This window comes from Muntiacus reevesi, chromosome 3 (assembly GCF_963930625.1).
Source record: "Muntiacus reevesi chromosome 3, mMunRee1.1, whole genome shotgun sequence".
In the NCBI taxonomy this organism is placed as follows: Eukaryota; Metazoa; Chordata; class Mammalia; order Artiodactyla; family Cervidae; genus Muntiacus; species Muntiacus reevesi.
The window spans coordinates 33370806-33389151 of NC_089251.1; the positions used below are offsets into that span (position 1 = coordinate 33370806).

General features: G+C 39.9%; 1 protein-coding gene across 3 annotated transcripts in view; it reads right to left on the reverse strand.

The window, feature by feature from the left end:
* Positions 1 to 18346, reverse strand: part of RBKS (ribokinase) — a 93580-nt gene that overhangs the window by 43514 nt on the left and 31720 nt on the right. For all 3 annotated transcript variants that reach the window (XM_065927228.1, XM_065927229.1, XM_065927230.1), the window contains exons 3-5: positions 9980 to 10043; positions 8976 to 9038; positions 5623 to 5787 (exon numbers count right to left, since the gene is read on the reverse strand). In XM_065927228.1, coding sequence (XP_065783300.1) covers positions 5623 to 5787; positions 8976 to 9038; positions 9980 to 10043 — 292 coding nt within the window. The remainder of the gene's footprint in view (positions 1 to 5622; positions 5788 to 8975; positions 9039 to 9979; positions 10044 to 18346) is intronic.

Consider the following 18346-nt stretch of genomic DNA (forward strand, 5'->3'; position numbering starts at 1 on the left):
GCCGTCATTGCCCAGCATTCTAAAACACTCATTTAGTTCTTAGGTTTTCAAAACAAATATGTTGTTCCCTATTTTCCACAGGCATAGAGTTGAAACACCATTGTTCACTCTATCCGACCCTCAATTCTGCACCCAGCAGCTCTGAGTGCAGGTTAGAGCCAGCTGTCAGGCAGGATGGAACAACTGGACAGAGTCATTTTTCTTATAAAAGTTCCATTTTATTGCAAAAGAGCCTTGATCTAGCAATTCCTTTTCTAAACCTGTCCTACACACACATACCCAGGCCTGCAAAGATAAGGTACAGTAGTGTTCATTGAGCTCTGCTTGTAACAGAAAAAAACAAAAGAAACTAAGTATCTACCAGAGTAGATAAAAAAATTATGACAAATACTCTCTGCTGCTACTCAAAAAAATGAAGCAGATCTCTGTTTTGTCATAGAAAGTCTTCTATAATTTATTTATAAGTTAAAAAAAAGTATTATAGTAAAGTCTGTGGTAAGATCCCCCTCTTTTTTTAAACAAAAGAAATAAAATATAACTCTATGTGTATTTATATTTATACACCTACACAGAAGAGAAAAAAGTCTGAGAGATTACTCACTAAATTAATAAGTGATTAGTTACAAAAGGCTGAGAATAAATCTGACCACAGATTAGCTGCATGCAGCTAATATATATATACCATGCAAAGACATAATTCTTAAAATATATATAATATCTCACATCAAAAAACAAGTACACTCTGAGTGAGATGATATAATGTCTTGTCTTCATTTCAAAATAATCCAAAGGTATAAGTGAAACTAGATTGGCCAAGTGTTGATAATTGTTGAAGCTAGTATATATGGATTTACCATGATATACTCACATATATTTTAACTTTTTCACCATAAAAAAACAAATTTTAAAGAAACAGTTACATTGAATTTTAAACAATAATTGCTGGATTGAGAAACTCTGCAATTTAATTTTACTGTAAATACTATATAAAAACCAGTCAAATCTTATTTGCCTATATCTTACTAAGGGGAAGCATTCTTACCAAAAGAAATTGACTACACAGGATTAGAGTCCAACTAATAACTAAATTTAGCAGAAAAGTGAAAATACCATAAAGAAAGAATCCTTTTTGGCTCATGCTACCATAAATAAGCATGGATACTTTACCATGATGAAAAAATGAAGAATCAGTAGATGGAGCTCATCAAAGAAGAATGCAAATTTGTAATAGTCAAGATGGGAAAGAAAATGATGTCATCCTGGAACCATGTGAAACTAGAGAACACAGGATGTGCAGTGCCGTGGAGTAACTTGGAGCTGCAGAGGTGACAGACGGTACCCAACAGTAATTATTATTCATTACCACGTACAATGGACTAAACTCCCGATTGTCTTAGCCTGTCGATGGCTGGCACAATAATATCAGTGAGGAACTGGTGAGGCCCAGGGAGGCAACTGTACAGGCAAAGACAGGAAAACGAAGCTGACTCTTAATGATGTCAGCATGAAAGGCAGAGGCTGGATAGTTAAGAAGGCCCTAAGAGCGAGCTCAGGGAAACAGGAGAAGACATCACCCTAAGTAAAGAAACCACGGGAGAGCTGGGCTACCCAAAACACTGGCTAGGCAGTCTCTCACTCTCGAGCGTCTTCTCTGTGACTTGAGCAACAAAAACACCCAAAGCTTGGGCGATACGCTGAACCATGTCATCAGAGTCGAGGTGGCCAGCCAAGAAGCCTGGTCTGCTAAATGGAAAAGGGCTAAAGTGGCATTAAAAGATATTTTGTATCCTACCTAGAATTTAATTTCTTGGCGATCTTACAATTTCAATTATTTATAATTGTTCCTGTAATGTTCCATTTGCTTTAAAATGGATATAAAGGCCAGAACCAACATGCATAATTTCATCACAAGCAGCTGCAGCGCCAGCTCTGCCGTGGGCCTCCCTCACAACACTGCGGCGTAGACAGGAGAGGGCTGCAGAGGGATCTCAAGTCATTTTTGACATTGCAGGTGTTGTGTAAGACCAATTCTTTCATTTTGGTAAATTCTGAGACAGTATATTCAAAGATGGAGGGGGGACTTTCTTCTCTGTATTTTAACACCTGATATAATAATCCAGTTATACAACGTGTTTAAGTCAAATCTCACTGCTTATAAATATAGATAAGGGAGTCATGAAATAAACCCATGGCAATGGGTTTATTGTCGTCAATGGATGAAGACAATGATTTTACCATCTTTCTTGTAGATGGAATAATGCTGATCAGCACCTATGCCAGCCCTGGGCAATGGACAGGACACTCAGTGCTCAACAGAGCTTCATGCTCTGCCTGCTCCGCTCTGTGACCAGCCCACTCTCACTTACATTAAAGGAATGTGAGGGCTCTCAGTCTGATTCCCATGTTTCACGGAAGAAGCTGAGGCCCAGTGTGGGGGACTGAAGTACTTGCATGAGGTCCTCCATTTGGTAAATGATTCGATTCTGAATTCAGAGCCATACTTCATGACTCCCAAACCAGTGCTACTTCTATTGTACTGTACACTTCTCTCAGGTGAGAATGAAGACACATTAAATTCAAACACACACACCCCCACACCACTCATAGTATAGAATCTAAGCCACGTCTGACTGATAAGTACCAAATGGGGACCAGCTGGATACTAGACAAAGGCACATGTGTGCGGGGTTGCCTGTGTGTGTGTGTTTTATGTGGGCAGGTAGGGGACACACTGCCAAAAACACTGTAGGGTCTTGTCTCCGTGACTTAAGCAGTAATAACACTGAAAGCTTAGGCTACATGCTGGAGAGTATTACAATTCATTGGGTTCACTTTTCTAGAGATACTCTTCATAAAGGCTCAGTTCCTTGAAATCAGCGGGACGCGACAGTTTCTTCATTTTAAAGTTTGCCCTATAATAGCCAGGACATGGAAGCAACCTAGATGCCCATCAGCGGACAAATGGATAAGAAAGCTGTGGTACATATACACCATGGAATATTACTCAGCCGTTAAAAAGAATACATATGAATCAGTTCTAATGAGATGGATAAAACTGGAGCCCATTATACAGAGTGAAGTTAAGTCAGAAAGATAAACACCAATACAGTATACTAATGCATATATATGGAATTTAGAAAGATGGTAACGATAACCCTATATGCAAGACAGAAAAAGAGAAACAGATGTATAGAACAGACTTTTGGACTCTATGGGAGAAGGCAAGGGTGGGATGATCTGAGAGAACAGCATTGAAACATGTATATTATCAAGGGTGAAACAGATCGCCAGTCCAGGTTGGATGCACTAGGATGACCCAGAGGGATGGGATGGGGAGGGAGGTGGGAGGGGGGTTCAGGATGGGGAACACATGTAAATCCATGGCTGATTCATGTCAATGTATGGCAAAAACCACTACAATATTGTAAAGTAATTAGCCTCCAACTAATAAAAATAAAAAAAAAAATAATAAAGTTTGCCCTAGGACACAGAACTTGGGTCTTGGAGTCTGGAATTATGGTTTCTACAGTGACCTTGGTTGAGCTAATTACTTAACCTCTCCGAGTCTATCTTCTTCTCTTTAATCTCGGAGAATAATGTGTGCCTTACTTTGCCATAAGGCTTTTCTGAGGATCAAATATGTATGAAAGTGCTTTCTAAACTGTAAAGTACATACAGGTACAGGTATTATTAGTCCCAGTATTACAATATAAGAAAGATCATGCAGAATTTAATGAGGCATGCTGGCTCTCAGGAGAAATGTGAAGTAGACTAGGTGGGCTGTAGCTCTCCATCACCTACTCCCACCCATTCCTGATGCCCCAGGTCCTCCAGCTCCTCAACAGAAAAACTGCCTGGCAGATAACAGAGGAAACAACCAAATGACCGCCCAGGTCAGGCTGCCTGCCCATCCAGATAACTCTAGCCTCACCTGTGAAAGGTTAGCTCTTCAACTGTGGTTGCTGTACCTTTCTCTCTTCCACAAGCTGGGTAGGTAACAGGCTATTAGACTAGGACAGAAGGAAGAGTCATCTCTGAGAAGCAAGGGATAGCAGGAAAAAAAGAGAAGTTACATGAGAACATGCTTTGACCTACACAAGGAAAGATAGTTGCTTGAATGAAGTGGCTAGTTGTACGCACATCACCTGATTACAATGAGTGCAGTGTGGAGAATGCTCACCATAAGCCTTGGACTTTATCTGTGACACCCTGAGAAAATGTAACCAAATGAGTTTTGGCTTAAAATTCTTTCTGACAGCTTTGAGTCCATTAGAAATACATTAAATGTCAGTGAGAATTTGCCACAGCATGTTGTCTTGCCAAGAGGAAATTTGTTAAATCAGGACATACATTTTAAAATTCTCCACAAAATCATTTTGGTAACTTATTTTCCATTTATTGCTATGTAGAACACTTACACTTTGAAAGAAAGCACTTATTATAAACACACACACACACACACTTTTCTCTTTCTTCTTTTTTTCCTTTTTGTCTTGATGAGAAAGTTGGATCTGGAAAAGTCAGTGTGGTTCTCTCCCTATTTTCTTCTTAGTATAAGTCACAAAACTATGGCCACAATATCAAGAAGAAGTCACTGTCTTAGATAAGTGGCTACTTTTTATTTTGATTTTTTTCACCAAAAGGTGCTGAGATCAGGATATTATCCTAATTTTAATTTAAAAAAAGAAATGAAAGAGGGAAGAAACTTGGTGTCTACTGAGAAGTACTACACCAAACTTGGCATCCTATTTTATTTCATTCTTAGAACAATTCTGTAGGGGAATATGTCTATATGCATTTAACAGATACGGCTCAAAAAAATCAGATAATTCTGCTAAGACTATAAAGCTAACAAGGAACAGAAATGGGATTCTAACTCAGATGATTTCCTATTAGTCAGTGGTTAAGAAAAAAAAAAAGAAGCAAACAAACTCTTTAGATTTTTTTCAAGTTTGTTATATGTTGGGGGTGAGAGAAGGGGAGTGGATGAGAGAACAGATGAATCAAGATTAACCACGAGTTGACAACTGTTGAAGTGGCATGATGGGTTTCCTTATAGAATTCTGCCTGCTTTTGTGTGTTTGAAAACTTCCAAAGCGTAAGATAAAACAAAACAAAAAGAGCTACTTAAAGGACACTGACAACATAGAAAATATTACATATAAATAATCTTTTGTTGTTTTTAGAAAAGATGATAAAGTTTTACAAAAAGGAGGAAGATTTAATCTTCAGTCCTTGAGATGTTTATCCAAGTGTACCTGGGCAGTGATTATCCATGACCTGCAGCCTAAACTCTGCTTCTCAGAATGGAACTCATTCTACTACGTAGGGTATATCTTGGACAAGGGGCTCTTTCAGAGATTCCAGTTACTACTTGAATTATTTCTGCTAACTAGACTGGAGATTTATATTTCAGAATATCAGAAATGCTACTCATGTTATTTTCCCCCTCCCCATTTGTAAGGTTTTCTAACATTATTGAGAATTACAGGAAGACACTGAATCTCAGATGGGAGAAAATATTTTACTGCAGAAAAATATGGCATTGCTTAACTTGAAAGGTTAACTTTCACTGAGACAGTGATAAAAGCTTTTATAGAAAGGACAAATGTGTAAAATTACCTCCATTGCTGTGGGCTATTCTCAGGGCTTCCAAAGAAGTTGCAGGAGTTACTTCTAGCTGGCAGATCATCACTTTGGCTCTGCTAATGGCACTGGCTGCTTCCCTCAGGTCTTCTGTATTCAAAAGTAAATTTGCTCCAGCTACTATAACGATGATATTCTGGCCTATAAAGAATTTCTAGACGTTTATATTAAAAATCAAGCAACAACATCCTGCAGTGTTACATTCACCCTTAGAAAATCATTATGTACAAAAATGTGTTATGAGTATGAATTTTAATATTTCTAAGACATTCAGGTTAAATTTTGTATTCCCCATGGATAGTCTTTTATCTCTCTGTAGGAATCATATTATTCTGATCGTCTTGAGCAAAATCTAAAAAGAAAAAAAGATTTCCCTTTCAGTTTCTTATGTACACAGAATGTTAGCTAACTATATATAACATACTTAAAATAGTTTCTCTTATGGGAAGTGGCTGATACAATGTATATGGTAAAGATTCTGAATCCTAAATGACAGATGTCATAATGATGAGTATAAACAGGAAGAAGCTTGCTTAATGCTAAAAACTAATGCTCTCTAGTATGCAGTCAGTTCACATGTATGTCTCAGGGCATTCTGAAAAGTGATTTCTGTAAATCAAAACACATTTTATAATACCGAACAGATAAAGTCTGTACTAGGTAAGTAGGGAGACAGTGATATCTGGCCTGTACTGTGCTAGGTCAAACAGAAGCAGGACTGAGGAATCTTGCATGCTCATCACTTGGAGCCACTTTCTACTGTCCAACCCAAGTCGGGGAGGGGTGGTGGTGCATTTTCTCTGTCAGGTGAACTCTCCAGAGCTGTGGTGTCCCTTAGGGTAGTCATGAGTACAAGCCACATGTGGTGACTGAGCCCTTGAAATGTGGCTTGTCCCAACTGAGATGAGCTTCAGTTGCACAATACATTGCAAATTTCAAAGACTGAGTAGTAAGAAAAGAAGGTAACATATCTCATTCATTTTAAAGAACATTTTGATTGCATGTTGAAAGGATAATATTTTGGATTAAGTCAATATATTAAGATTAATTTTACCTTGTCTTTTTTACTTCTTAAAATGTGACTAAAAAGATGGCTCAGTGGTAATAAGTCTGCCTGCCAATGTAGAAGATGTGGCTTCGATCCCTGGGTCAGGAAGATACCTGGGAGGAGGAAATGTCAACCCACTCCAGTATTCTTGTCTGGGAAATCCCACAGAGAGAAGAACCTGGCGGGCTACAGTCTATGGGGTCACAAAGAGTCAGACAAAGAGTCAGACTTGGTGACTAAACAACAACAAAGGAAAATGTAAATTTATGGATATCATTTGCATTATAGTCTATAGGACAGCCTGACTCAGAGGGATGGGCTGCAGCAGTCTTCTGTGCTCTAGGCTGTTTGTGCTAATTGTGTATAGACATGACCTAAAATCTCTTCCGACTACAGAACACATGCTAGTCTGTCATCTTACCACAGGTATGTGTGTTGACCAAGGAGGACTTGATAACATGGGGATGCTTCAGGGTAAACCCAATCTCAGTACTGGAAAAATTCAAAGTACCTGCATCCTGGAAGACAGCATACCTCCTCTCCTTTCTCCTCCAGTGGCTTCATTCTCTTGGCCACACTCCACTGCTGCTCTGTGTTGCTGACGGGTTTGGCCTGGCTTTGGCTGATGTGCAACAAAGCCCAAGCCTACAGCTGTCTGGTGGACGCTGTTATATGGCTAGCTCATTCATACCTCAAATTTAACTTGTCAGAACCACTACTCACCCCTCCACTTAAAGATGCTGCTTGTGGCCTCTCTGGGTATCTGTGTTAGCTCTTATCCCATATGCTGTAAACCAGACAAAGTCTACTGTAATAGGCAGCCCATATACAATATTAAATTATATCTTTGCATGGAAAACGTGGTATTGTGTCACCCAGATAAGGAAGAAACAGAACTTGACGATATCCCTGGAAACCGCCCCCCCACTGCTGAAAAAGAGGATTCAGACAGGGAATGAGCTGTTGTTGGCAGTGATAATTACATAAGATATGGCTTAAAGTAATGGACACAGACTGTTGTTAGAATGAAAACTTTGGTCTACTGTTTTTAAGTGGAATATATTTTTGGGGGGTTGTTACTGCAGCTTCGAGATCACTAAAGTAGACTAAAAATACCATAATTTCTGTGATAAATGATTTTGTGAAACTGCATTATAAATAAAAGACATATTGGGACAGTTCAGCTCAGTCAAGTCCTAATTTAATATAGTATACCCTGACTCCTCACAGTGCAGTAGGTTCTTCTGTCCTAGGAGCTCCATGAAATGCTTGGCCCTTCTGAACATTGTGTGTGTGTGTATGTGCCCAGTCATGTCTGACTCTTTGTGACCCCATGGACTGTAGCCTGCCAGGCTCCTCTGTCCATGGAATTTTCCAGGCAAGAATACTGGAGTAGGTTGCCATTTCCTACTCTGGGAGATCTTCCCGACCCAGGGATCGAACCCTTGTCTCCTGCATTGGCAGGTGGATTCTTTACCACTAGCACCATTCAGAGGGTGGTGGGAAGCCCTCTGAATATTAACTCTGATTTAAAAAAATCTTATGTAGGTATTTTTATACTTCAAATAGTTGGCAGAAATTCTAAAAACTTTCCTTGAGGGTAAAGAGAAGTTACTGGTTTTTTTTGACTGCACCTTGTGGCATGCAGGATCTTTGTTCCCCAACCAGGGATCGAACCTGCACCCTCTGTAGTGTAAGCATGGATTCTTAACCACTGGACCATTAGGGAAGTCCTGGAAAGTTACTGTTTTTAAAAGACACATTTCAGCTATTGCAAGGCCCTGTGACAGATATCGTTGTATATATAGACTTCTGAGATTTGATTGCTGTTTAAAGAGCAGACAAAATTGAACACTAATGACAAGCAATTGGTTGCTGCCATTTGCTCAGTAAATATTCTATAAATATGATTCATCAACTTTCCTTTGCACCTATCTATTTACATGTATTTACTTAGTAACTGAAGTGACAGATGAATACTTAACTACTTTTAGAGACAAATATCAATTCTGGGTTCACATGAAGGGTAATGGGATGCTACAGAATACAAGTATAATTTTGAGGCAACTATATCACTTCATTTGTATTGGACGGACAGTTTTGTATTTGAGCAATCAACTTGGGAAGTATAAATAAAGGGAAACATATATATTTACGTTGGAAAGACCATACGTTAGGCCTTGGAGTGGTGGGTATGGTAAGAGATCCACAGGAATAGAGTAAAAAATGGATGTTTCTGCTCTAGTTCTGGAAACGATACTCCAATGTGCAAAACATATACCTTCATTATCGACAATGATAGAAGCAGCTCCTGTTGCAGCATCTTTAGTCTGATATGTAAATTCTAAAAGAAAAAAGAAATCATCACGTATGTACAGCCTGGCAGGGATAATCTATTTTTTAACAATTTCAATGCAACACTAATCCTTGGAAAAACTTTTTAACCTTTAACCATCTGTAATGATAAAAAAGAAATAAGTAATTAGTGCTAATTTATACCCATCACCTACACAATGAGGAACATACAAGTCTTCACACTTAGTTGTGCCTTTTTTCTACATTAGTGGCAGCCCAGCAAACCACCCCCGCTTCCAATTCCTTCAGATTATTCACATTTGTACATGTGCATTTTCCTAGACCACCATATTTCTTTTCTTCAGTGAAAGAAATGACAGACTTGAGATGAAAGACTAAAGGTCAAACTCATAAAATGAACTTGTTTGATTCTCTTCATTTTCATAAGCTTTGCATCTCATCAAGGATTATGGTCTGGCGCGTAAATGGAAATGTTGATCAGGCAGCCTTTGGCAGCAGCAAAGAGCCCTGAACTGGAGCCAAAGACCTGCATTCTAGTCCTAGCTCTGGCTCCAGCTTAGCTGTGTGCTCTTGGACACATTCAGAACCAATCTGGCCTTCAGTTTTCTCTCTTGTAAAATGATGGTATCAGCATCAGTGGTTTCTCAGATCATTTCCAGCTATGACATTCAATGACTTTTCTTAAAATATCTTCTGTGAATGCAGCACCTGTTTTCTCTTGTCACCTACTTTTGAAACATTTCTATGAGATGAAGGTTTGTAACCTCCTACCATTTTATTCCCATCTGGAGAAATGTATATGAAAGAAGTAACCAAAGGGTAGTCAAGCAAGACTAGACAGAGCTGAGCATAAAAATTCTCTGGCCACCAGGGGAGGATCTAATAACTCTATTCTACATTCGACTTTTCTTATAACCAGATTCCAGAAGAAAGTTATAAAAACTAACTTTAAGAAAGATGAAATTTTACCTGTAGAAATATCATTCTGTTTTAAGTTTTCTATATAATCATTGCCAAAGGAATCTTTGCCAACCTGTACCAAAGAAATGATGAACATTAGATGTTTTATACTTAGTAAAATGCTACAATGTAGTTTTTAGAATACTTAGCATTTTAAAAGGGCATATCTGCACGGTACTTTATAAACATTAACTAATTAATCTTCTTAATGTAAGATGCTAGACTTGATTTCAACCCAAAGAATTTTTATATATTAACGTTCCATTTATATCCTGCCTAAAATGTGAAGTATTTAATGACTGTCACAAGTTCCATAGCTTCATTCTCACTTTGATCTGTTCACACGAAAATTCCCATTGTGACAGAGCTGTCCACCATCAACAATCCTCAATATTTATGAAGAATCTCAGTTATTCATACTATATATCTGTACTATCTATAGTATATACTGATATACTATAAATCACTATACATGAAGACAACTTTGGAATGACCTGCCTGGTGTTTTAGAATCTTCTTTATCTTCTCCTCTGATCCTGACATGGGGGGCAAAGAGGAGGGAATTTAAAAAGCCCTAGCTAACTTGGATAAGTTGGTACAGTTGAATTCTGTTGTTTAGCATCCTAGCATGCATTCTGGGAATGATACTTCTGTTTTTCCTTTGGACTCTTCCAGTCATAGACAGCATGAGTAAGGTGGCCTATTTGTTACAATTAGTTAATCTGTATTGACACATCATTTTCACTTTAACTCTGCAGCTTACATTCCGGTCCACTTGGGTATTGTACAATCTTTGGGTTTTGACAAGTGTATGACATGTACCCACCATTATAGTCTCATACAGAATTTGTTGTTGTTCAGTCACTAAGTTGTGTCCAGCTCTGTGCAACCCCATGGATTGTATCACACCAGGCTCCTCCATCCTCCACTATTTCCTGGAATTTGTTCAAATTCATGTCCACAGAGTCGGTGATGCTATCTAACCATCTCATCTTCTGCCACCCTCTTCTCCTTTTGCCTTTAGGCTTTCCCAGCATCAGGGTCTTTTCTAATGAGTACACTCTTGCTCTTCACATCAGAATATATATATATAAAGCTATATATCTTATTCCTTTCATAAGAACAATATAGTCAACTGGGAGCATATCTATGCCTAGGTTCCAACGTTTATTGTATTGAAATGTGGACAAAAAGCAATGGAGATCTGAGTCCTATTTAAAAAGGACTTAAAAAGTCCTTTTATTTGTGCATTGCAGAGTTGCACAGATGACTTGTGCAATGTTTTGTTGTTGTTGTTCAGCTGCTAAGTCATGCCTGACTCTTTGTGACCCCATGGGCTGCAGATGCCAAGTGCCTTTGGCCTCCACCATCTCCCAGAGTTTGCCCAAATTCATGTCTGTTGAGTCGATGATGCTATCTAACCATCTTATCCTCTGCTGTCCCCTTCTCCTTTTGTCTTCAGTCTTTCCCAGCATGAAGGTCTTTTCCAATGAGTCAGCTCTTTGCATCAGGTGGCCAAAAAAGAATGCCATCTTCCCTATTTCCTCTCCCACAAAATCTCTTACACATTCATTTATTCTTCTGAATTTACTTTAAAAAAGGATGAGAGAAATGAACATCTTCCAATCTCCTTTGTTTACTTCTGACTCAAACGTAAGCCTCCTCCCCAGCAACTGGAAGTTGATAACCATAAGACCACTGACAAAATGTGGTCCACTGGAGAAGGGAATGGCAAACCACTTCAGTATTCTTGCCTTGAGAACCCCATGAACAGGCAAAAAGATATGACACTGAAAGATGAACTCCCCAGGTCAGTAGGTGCCCAACATACTACTGGAGAAGAGTGAAGAAATGACTCCAGAAAGAATGAAGAGATGGAGCTAAAGCAAAAACAATGCCCAGTTGTGGATGTGACTGGTGATGGAAGTAAAGTTAGATGCTGTAAAGAACAATATTGCATAGGAACCTGAAATGTTCCAAGGTAAATTGGAAATGGACAAACAGGAGATGGCAAGAGTGAACATTAACATTTTAGGAATCAGTGAACTAAAATGGACTGGAATGAGTGAATTTAACTCAGATGACCATTATATCTACTATTGTGGGCAAGAATCCCTTAGAAGAAATGGAGTAGCCCTCATAGTCAACAAAAGAGTCTGAAATGCAGTACTTGGGTGCAACCCCCAATACGACAGAATGATCTCTGTTCATTACCAAGGCAAACACCATTCAATATCACAGTAATCCAAGTCTATGCCCCAACCAGTAATGCTGAAAAAGTTGAAGTTAAACGGTTCTATGAAGACCTATAAGACCTTCTAGAACTAACACCCAAAAAAGATGCCCTTTTCATTATAGTGGACTGGAATGCAAAAGCAGGAAGTCAAGAGATACCTGGAGTAACAGGCAAGCTTGACCTTGGAGTACAAAATAAAGCAGGGCAAAGGCTAACAGAGTTTTGCCAAGAGAACGCATTGGTCATAGCAAACACCCTCTTCCAACAACACAAGAGAGAACTGTACACATGGACATAACCAGATGGTCAATACTGAATCAGATTGATTATATTCTCTGCAGTCGAAGATGGAGAAGCTCCATACAGTCAGAAGAAACAACAGCAGGAGCTGACTGTGGCTCAGATCATGAACTCCTTATTGCCAAATTCAGACTTAAATGAAAGAAAGTGGGGAAAACCACTAGACTATTCAGGTGTGTCCTTAATCAAATCCTTTATGATTATACAGTGGAAGTGACAAATAGATTCAAGGGATTGGATCTGATAGACAGAATGCCTGAAGAACTATGGACAGAGGTTCATGACATTGTACAGGAGACAGTGATCAAGACCATCCCCAAGGAAAAGAAATGCAAAACGGCAAAATGATTGTCTGAGGAAGCCTTAAAATAGTTGAGATAAGAGGAGAAGCTAAAGGCAAAGGAGAAAAGGAAAGATATACCCATTTGAATGCAGAGTTCCAAAGAACAGCATGGAGATATAAGAAAGCCTTCCTCTGTAATCAGGGCAAAGAAATAGAGGAAAACAATAGACTGGGAAAGACTAGAGATCTCTTCAAGAAAATTAGAGATACCAAGGGAACATTTCATGCAAAGATGAGCACAATAAAGGACAGAAATGGTATGGACCTAATAGAAGCAGAAGATATTAAGAAGAGATGGTAAGAATACACAAAGAACTATACAAAAAAGATCTTCATGACCCAGATAACCATGATGGTGTCATCACTCACCTAGAGCCAGACATCCTGGAATGAGAAGTCAAGTGGGGCTTAGGAAGCATCACTACAAACAAATCTAGTGGAGGTTATGGAATTTCAGTTGAGCTATTTCAAATCCTAAAAGGTGATGGTGTTATAGTGTTGCACTCAACATGTCAGCAAATTTGGAAAACTCAGCAGTGGCCACAGGACTGGAAAAGGTCAGTTTTCATTTGTCATTTTGGCAATGCCAAAGAATGTTCAAACTACTGCACAATTGCACTCATCTCACACTCTAGCAAACTAATGCTTTAAAATTCTCCAAGCCAGGCTTCACCAGCATGTGAACCACAAACTTCCAGATGTTCAAGCTGGATTTAGAAAAGGCAGAGGAATCAGAGGTCAAATTGCCAACATCTGTTGGATCATAAAAAAAGCAAGAGAGTTCCGGAAGAACATCTATTTCTGCTTTATTGACTATGCCAAAGCCTTTGATTGTGTGGATTACAACAAACTGTGGAAAATTCTTTAAGAGATGGGAATACCAGACCTTCTTACCTGCCTCCTGAGAAATCTGTATGCAGCTCAAGAAGAAACAGTTAGACCCAGACATGGAACAACAGATTGGTTCCAAATTGGGAAAGGAATACATCAAGGCTGTATATTTAACTTATGTGCACAGCAGATCATGCAAAATGTTGGGCTGGATGAAGTACAACCTGGAATCAAGAGTGCTGGGAGAAATATGAATAACCTCAGATATGCAGATGACACCACCTTTATGGGAGAAAGTGAAGAACTGAAGAACCTCTTGGCGAAAGCGAAAGAGGAAAGTGAAAGAGTTGGCTTAAAACTCAACATTCAGAAAACTAAGATCATGGCATCTGGTCCCATCACTTCATGGCCAATAGAAGGGGAAACAATGGAAACAATGACAGACTTTATTTTTGGGGGCTCCAAAATCACTGCAGATGATGACTGCAGCCATGAAGTTAAAGGACTCTTGCTACTTGGGAAAAAAACTATGACCAACCTAGAGAGCATATTTAAAGGCAGAGACATCACTTTGCCCACAAAGGTCCGTCTAGTCAAAGTTATGGTTTTTCCAGTAGTCATGTATGGATGTAAGAGTTGGACGGTGAAGAAAGCTGAGCCCGAAGAATTGATGCTTTTGAACTGTGGTTTTAGAGAAGACTCTTGGGCATCCCTTGGACTGCAAGGAGATCAAACCAGTCAATCCTAAAGGAAATGAATCCTGAATATTCATTGGAAGGACTGATGCTGAAGCTGAAACTTCAATACTTCAGCCACCTGATGTGAAGAACTGACTCATTGGAAAAGACCCTGATCCTGGGAAAAATTAAAGGCATGAGGAGAAGGGGATGACAGAGGATGAGGTGGTTGGATGGCATCACCGACTGGATGGACATGCGTTTGAGTAAACTCTGGGAGTTGGTGATGAACAGGACAGCCTGGTGTGCTGCAGTCCATGGGGTCACAAAGAATCAGACATGACTGAGTGACTGAACTGAACTAAACTGAACCAGAAGTCAGAGGAATAGAAGCCAAGTAAAGGAGTCATTCAGGCTACTCTGGTAGCTCAGACAGTAAAGCGTCTGCCTACAATGCGGGAGACCTGGGTTCGATCCCTGGGTTGGGAAGATCCCCTGGAGAAGGAAATGGCAACCCACTCCAGTATTCTTGCCTGGAAAATCCCATGCACTGAGGATTCTGGTAGTCTACAGTCCATGGGCTCGCAAAGAGTCGGACATGACTGAGCGACTTCACTTTCACTTTCAAAGGAGTCATTCATTGCCCACCACTGAGAGCTAAGTGAAAGTACCTTGAAAACCACCGTGAATGCTACAATGGCAAGACCCCTGGAATAACGACAGTTACAAAGGAATCCTCATGGGTATTGTTGGAAGCTTTCCCATTTTCCCTTCACACTTTGGCTGTCAAATGTGTGAAAACTTTAAATGTGGCCATGAGGCAAAATGGCGCTTGTGAGAATCAGTGCATCTGGAACTCAATTTCAGTTCTGCTATTATCCTAATTAAAATGCTTTACAGTTTGCTGTAAACTGTTCCACCTGAGCCAGGCTGTAGGGTGGGACTTGTATGAGTTATCTCAGGCAGGTAGGAAACCAAGATTTCTCAGCCTGAGGATGCCCAGGTTATACCCCAGACCAGTTAAACCAGCCCCTGTGGCCGGTGGGGCAGTGGCAAGGTCCCCAGGTGATTACAATGTGTGGCCTCCGGTCAAGGCTGCTGGTTGCATTGTTAGAGCTGGGAGAGTGTCCGGAAAGCTGTGTCTGAGTGGAAATGAAGAGCGGGAGCATAGTCCTGCTTGGTTTCCATTGGGAGGTCAGCTCAGTGGGAGCCTGAAGGGACCTGCAGAATCTGCTGGGGGCAAGGGGCCCATCAGGGTCCAACACTGGCATCAAGGTACTGTAAAATCCGAAAGCTTTCTTTGGCTTGTGTTTGCTGACTCCAGACTGATTTTGACATGGCCCAGGCTTGCTTCCCCTTGCTTATATTTCTCTGAAACTTATAGTTGGCAAAAGGATTTCTGTTTTTCAGAGTGGTTAGTAGAGGCATTCCTAACTTGAATGGTCAGTGTGTGTGTTAAAAACATGCTGTGAGTACAATATATTTATGCCTATTTCCTCGCCTTCTACTTACAAGAACTCAGAAGTCCTTTTGTCTCTCCTCTACCTAATCAAACCTCACCTGTTTTTCAAGCATCAACTTAAGGCTTACCTTCTCGATTCTAGCCCTTGTTATTCCTTTCATTTCCAGAACTCCTACAGCATTCCTCATGGATACCATATAATTAAACACTTAATTGAATACCATCTTATCGTGTTTGCCCAGTCTTAAAGTCTAGTCTTCCTAAAAGCTTACTGGAGACTCTAGCTTAGCATATATTTATCCCTCCCCCAGTCCTGTGCACTAAAGGTGTTCTGTAAGTATTTGATCGTCTTAATTGCTTGTCTGTTCATTTTCCTTGAATCTAGCTTATCATTCTTAAAAGGGACATGACTTACAGGCATCCAGACTATGCTGATTATGGCTACAGGAAGCTTCTAGCCAAGGTTTTTCTTTGAACAGCCTTCTTGAAGGCACCCTCACATTCTTTTGGTTGCAGCAGTGAAATACTTTCCAGAAGAAAGATTCTGGGAAGACCACATAGTCTGAGGTATCCTGTGTCAGGCTGTTGCAGGTGAAAGAAGCCAAGTCAACAGCAACTAGGGACAACCACTCACACATAAGCCAAGGTAACTTACGGAACCCAGGTGCTCTTCAGGAAATCCCAGGTTTCAGCCCTACCTGAACATTGTAGAATGGAACTTTCTGCAATCATGAAATGTTCTATATCTGTGCTGCCCAATACAGACACTTGAAAATGCAGCCAGCATGACTGAGGAACTCATTTTTTTTCTTTATTTTTAATTGAAGGATAATTACGATGTGTTGGTTTCTGCCATACATCAAAATGGATCAGCTATAGGTATACGTATGTCCAATCCTCTGGAGCCTCCCTGCTACCTCCCTCCCCATCCCACCCCACTAGGTTGTCACAGAGCCCGGTCTGAGTTCCCTGAGTCATACTGCCAATTCCCACTGGCTATCTATTTTACAAATGTTAGTGTATATGCTTCCATGCTACCTCCATTTGTTCCACCCCCTCCTTCCCACCCTCTGTCCCCCTGTGTCCAGAAGTCTGTTCTCTTATGTTTGCATCTCCATTGCTGCCTTGCAAATAGGTTCATCAGTATCATCTTTCTAGATTCCACATATAAGTGTTAATATATGATATTTATTTTTCTCTTTCTGATGAAGAACTCAATTTTTAATTTCACTTGAATTACGTTGAAATATAAATAGCCACATGTGGCCAGTGGCTAGTGTATTGGACAGTGCAGCTGTGGAGAGATGTGAATTAGGATCATGGAAAAGTAAAGGACTGGATGGTGTTGGGAACAAGAGCAGTTCCTCATGCTGAGGGCACTGAGGTGCTTCATTCACTCCGAGGACTGGAAATATCTCTCTGCATCGAGGGAGGGCCACTTAGCGGCTTCCACAGTCCAGAGCTATGACCAGTGCTGAGGAGAGTAACTGCAGTTAGTGCGGTCATGATAACCAACACTGTCAAATGGGTGAGGAATGATGGGCTGCTTGGAATCCTTGAATGGCAGAAAATATCTAGTAATTGCACCCATCAACATATACTTGAGGTAAATGAAACAGGGGACCAAGATAGCATACCCAGGGACAATGAAATGATATATACTGCTAAAAAAATGATCACATGTATTAAAACAGGTTCCTGAGTTTCAAAGTTAGAATACATGAAGATACAATTAACAGTAAATCTAAGTTGAACATAATTTAATCTTTGTGATTCAAGAGATTTTGTGGCTTTTCAGTGCCTGAGGGTCACAATGAACAGCATGTTGAAGAGACTATAAGCTGCATTTGTTGTCACATAACAAAACTCAGCAGTTGCTTTTTTTTGGAGGAAAACCCTCATAGTAATTTTGTAACTTGTCATTTGTGGCTTTATCATAAAAGATGAAAGAAGAATACATAAAATTCCAGTTTATGCTGTCTGGTTGTTTAAATCCTAGATAAATGGGTGTTTACCCTTACTGAATGATGGCTTTTAACATGCAAAGTTAATGTTTCAATCTCCATTATCAGGCCTGCTTATCTGAGAGTGGTGGTGGGTTTGTGATAATCCAACTGTTTCTTCCATTCTTCCTATATGAGTCATATTGGTTAGGGTCATAGGATCTTAGTGTTTGAACATGCATTTCTATCAATACAGCCAACTAATTTTAGCCAGTTATCTTTCAACAGAGTTCAGAAAAGAGATTTCACTTCATTATGTATATTATCTATAAAGGCCTGGTGACTAGGTTTTGATCTTTGAAGATTAAAATCTCAGTGCACGATCAGTGGATTGTCCCACAGTAATCTAACATAGAGGGCTTCTCAGGTGACACTAGTGGTAAAGAACCCGCCTGCCAATGCAGAAGACCTATATAAGAGACTTAGGTTTGATCCCTGGGTCAGAAGATCCCCTGGAGGAGGGCATGGCTACCCACTCCAGTATTCTTGCCTAGAGAATCCCATGGACAGAGGAGACTGGTGGG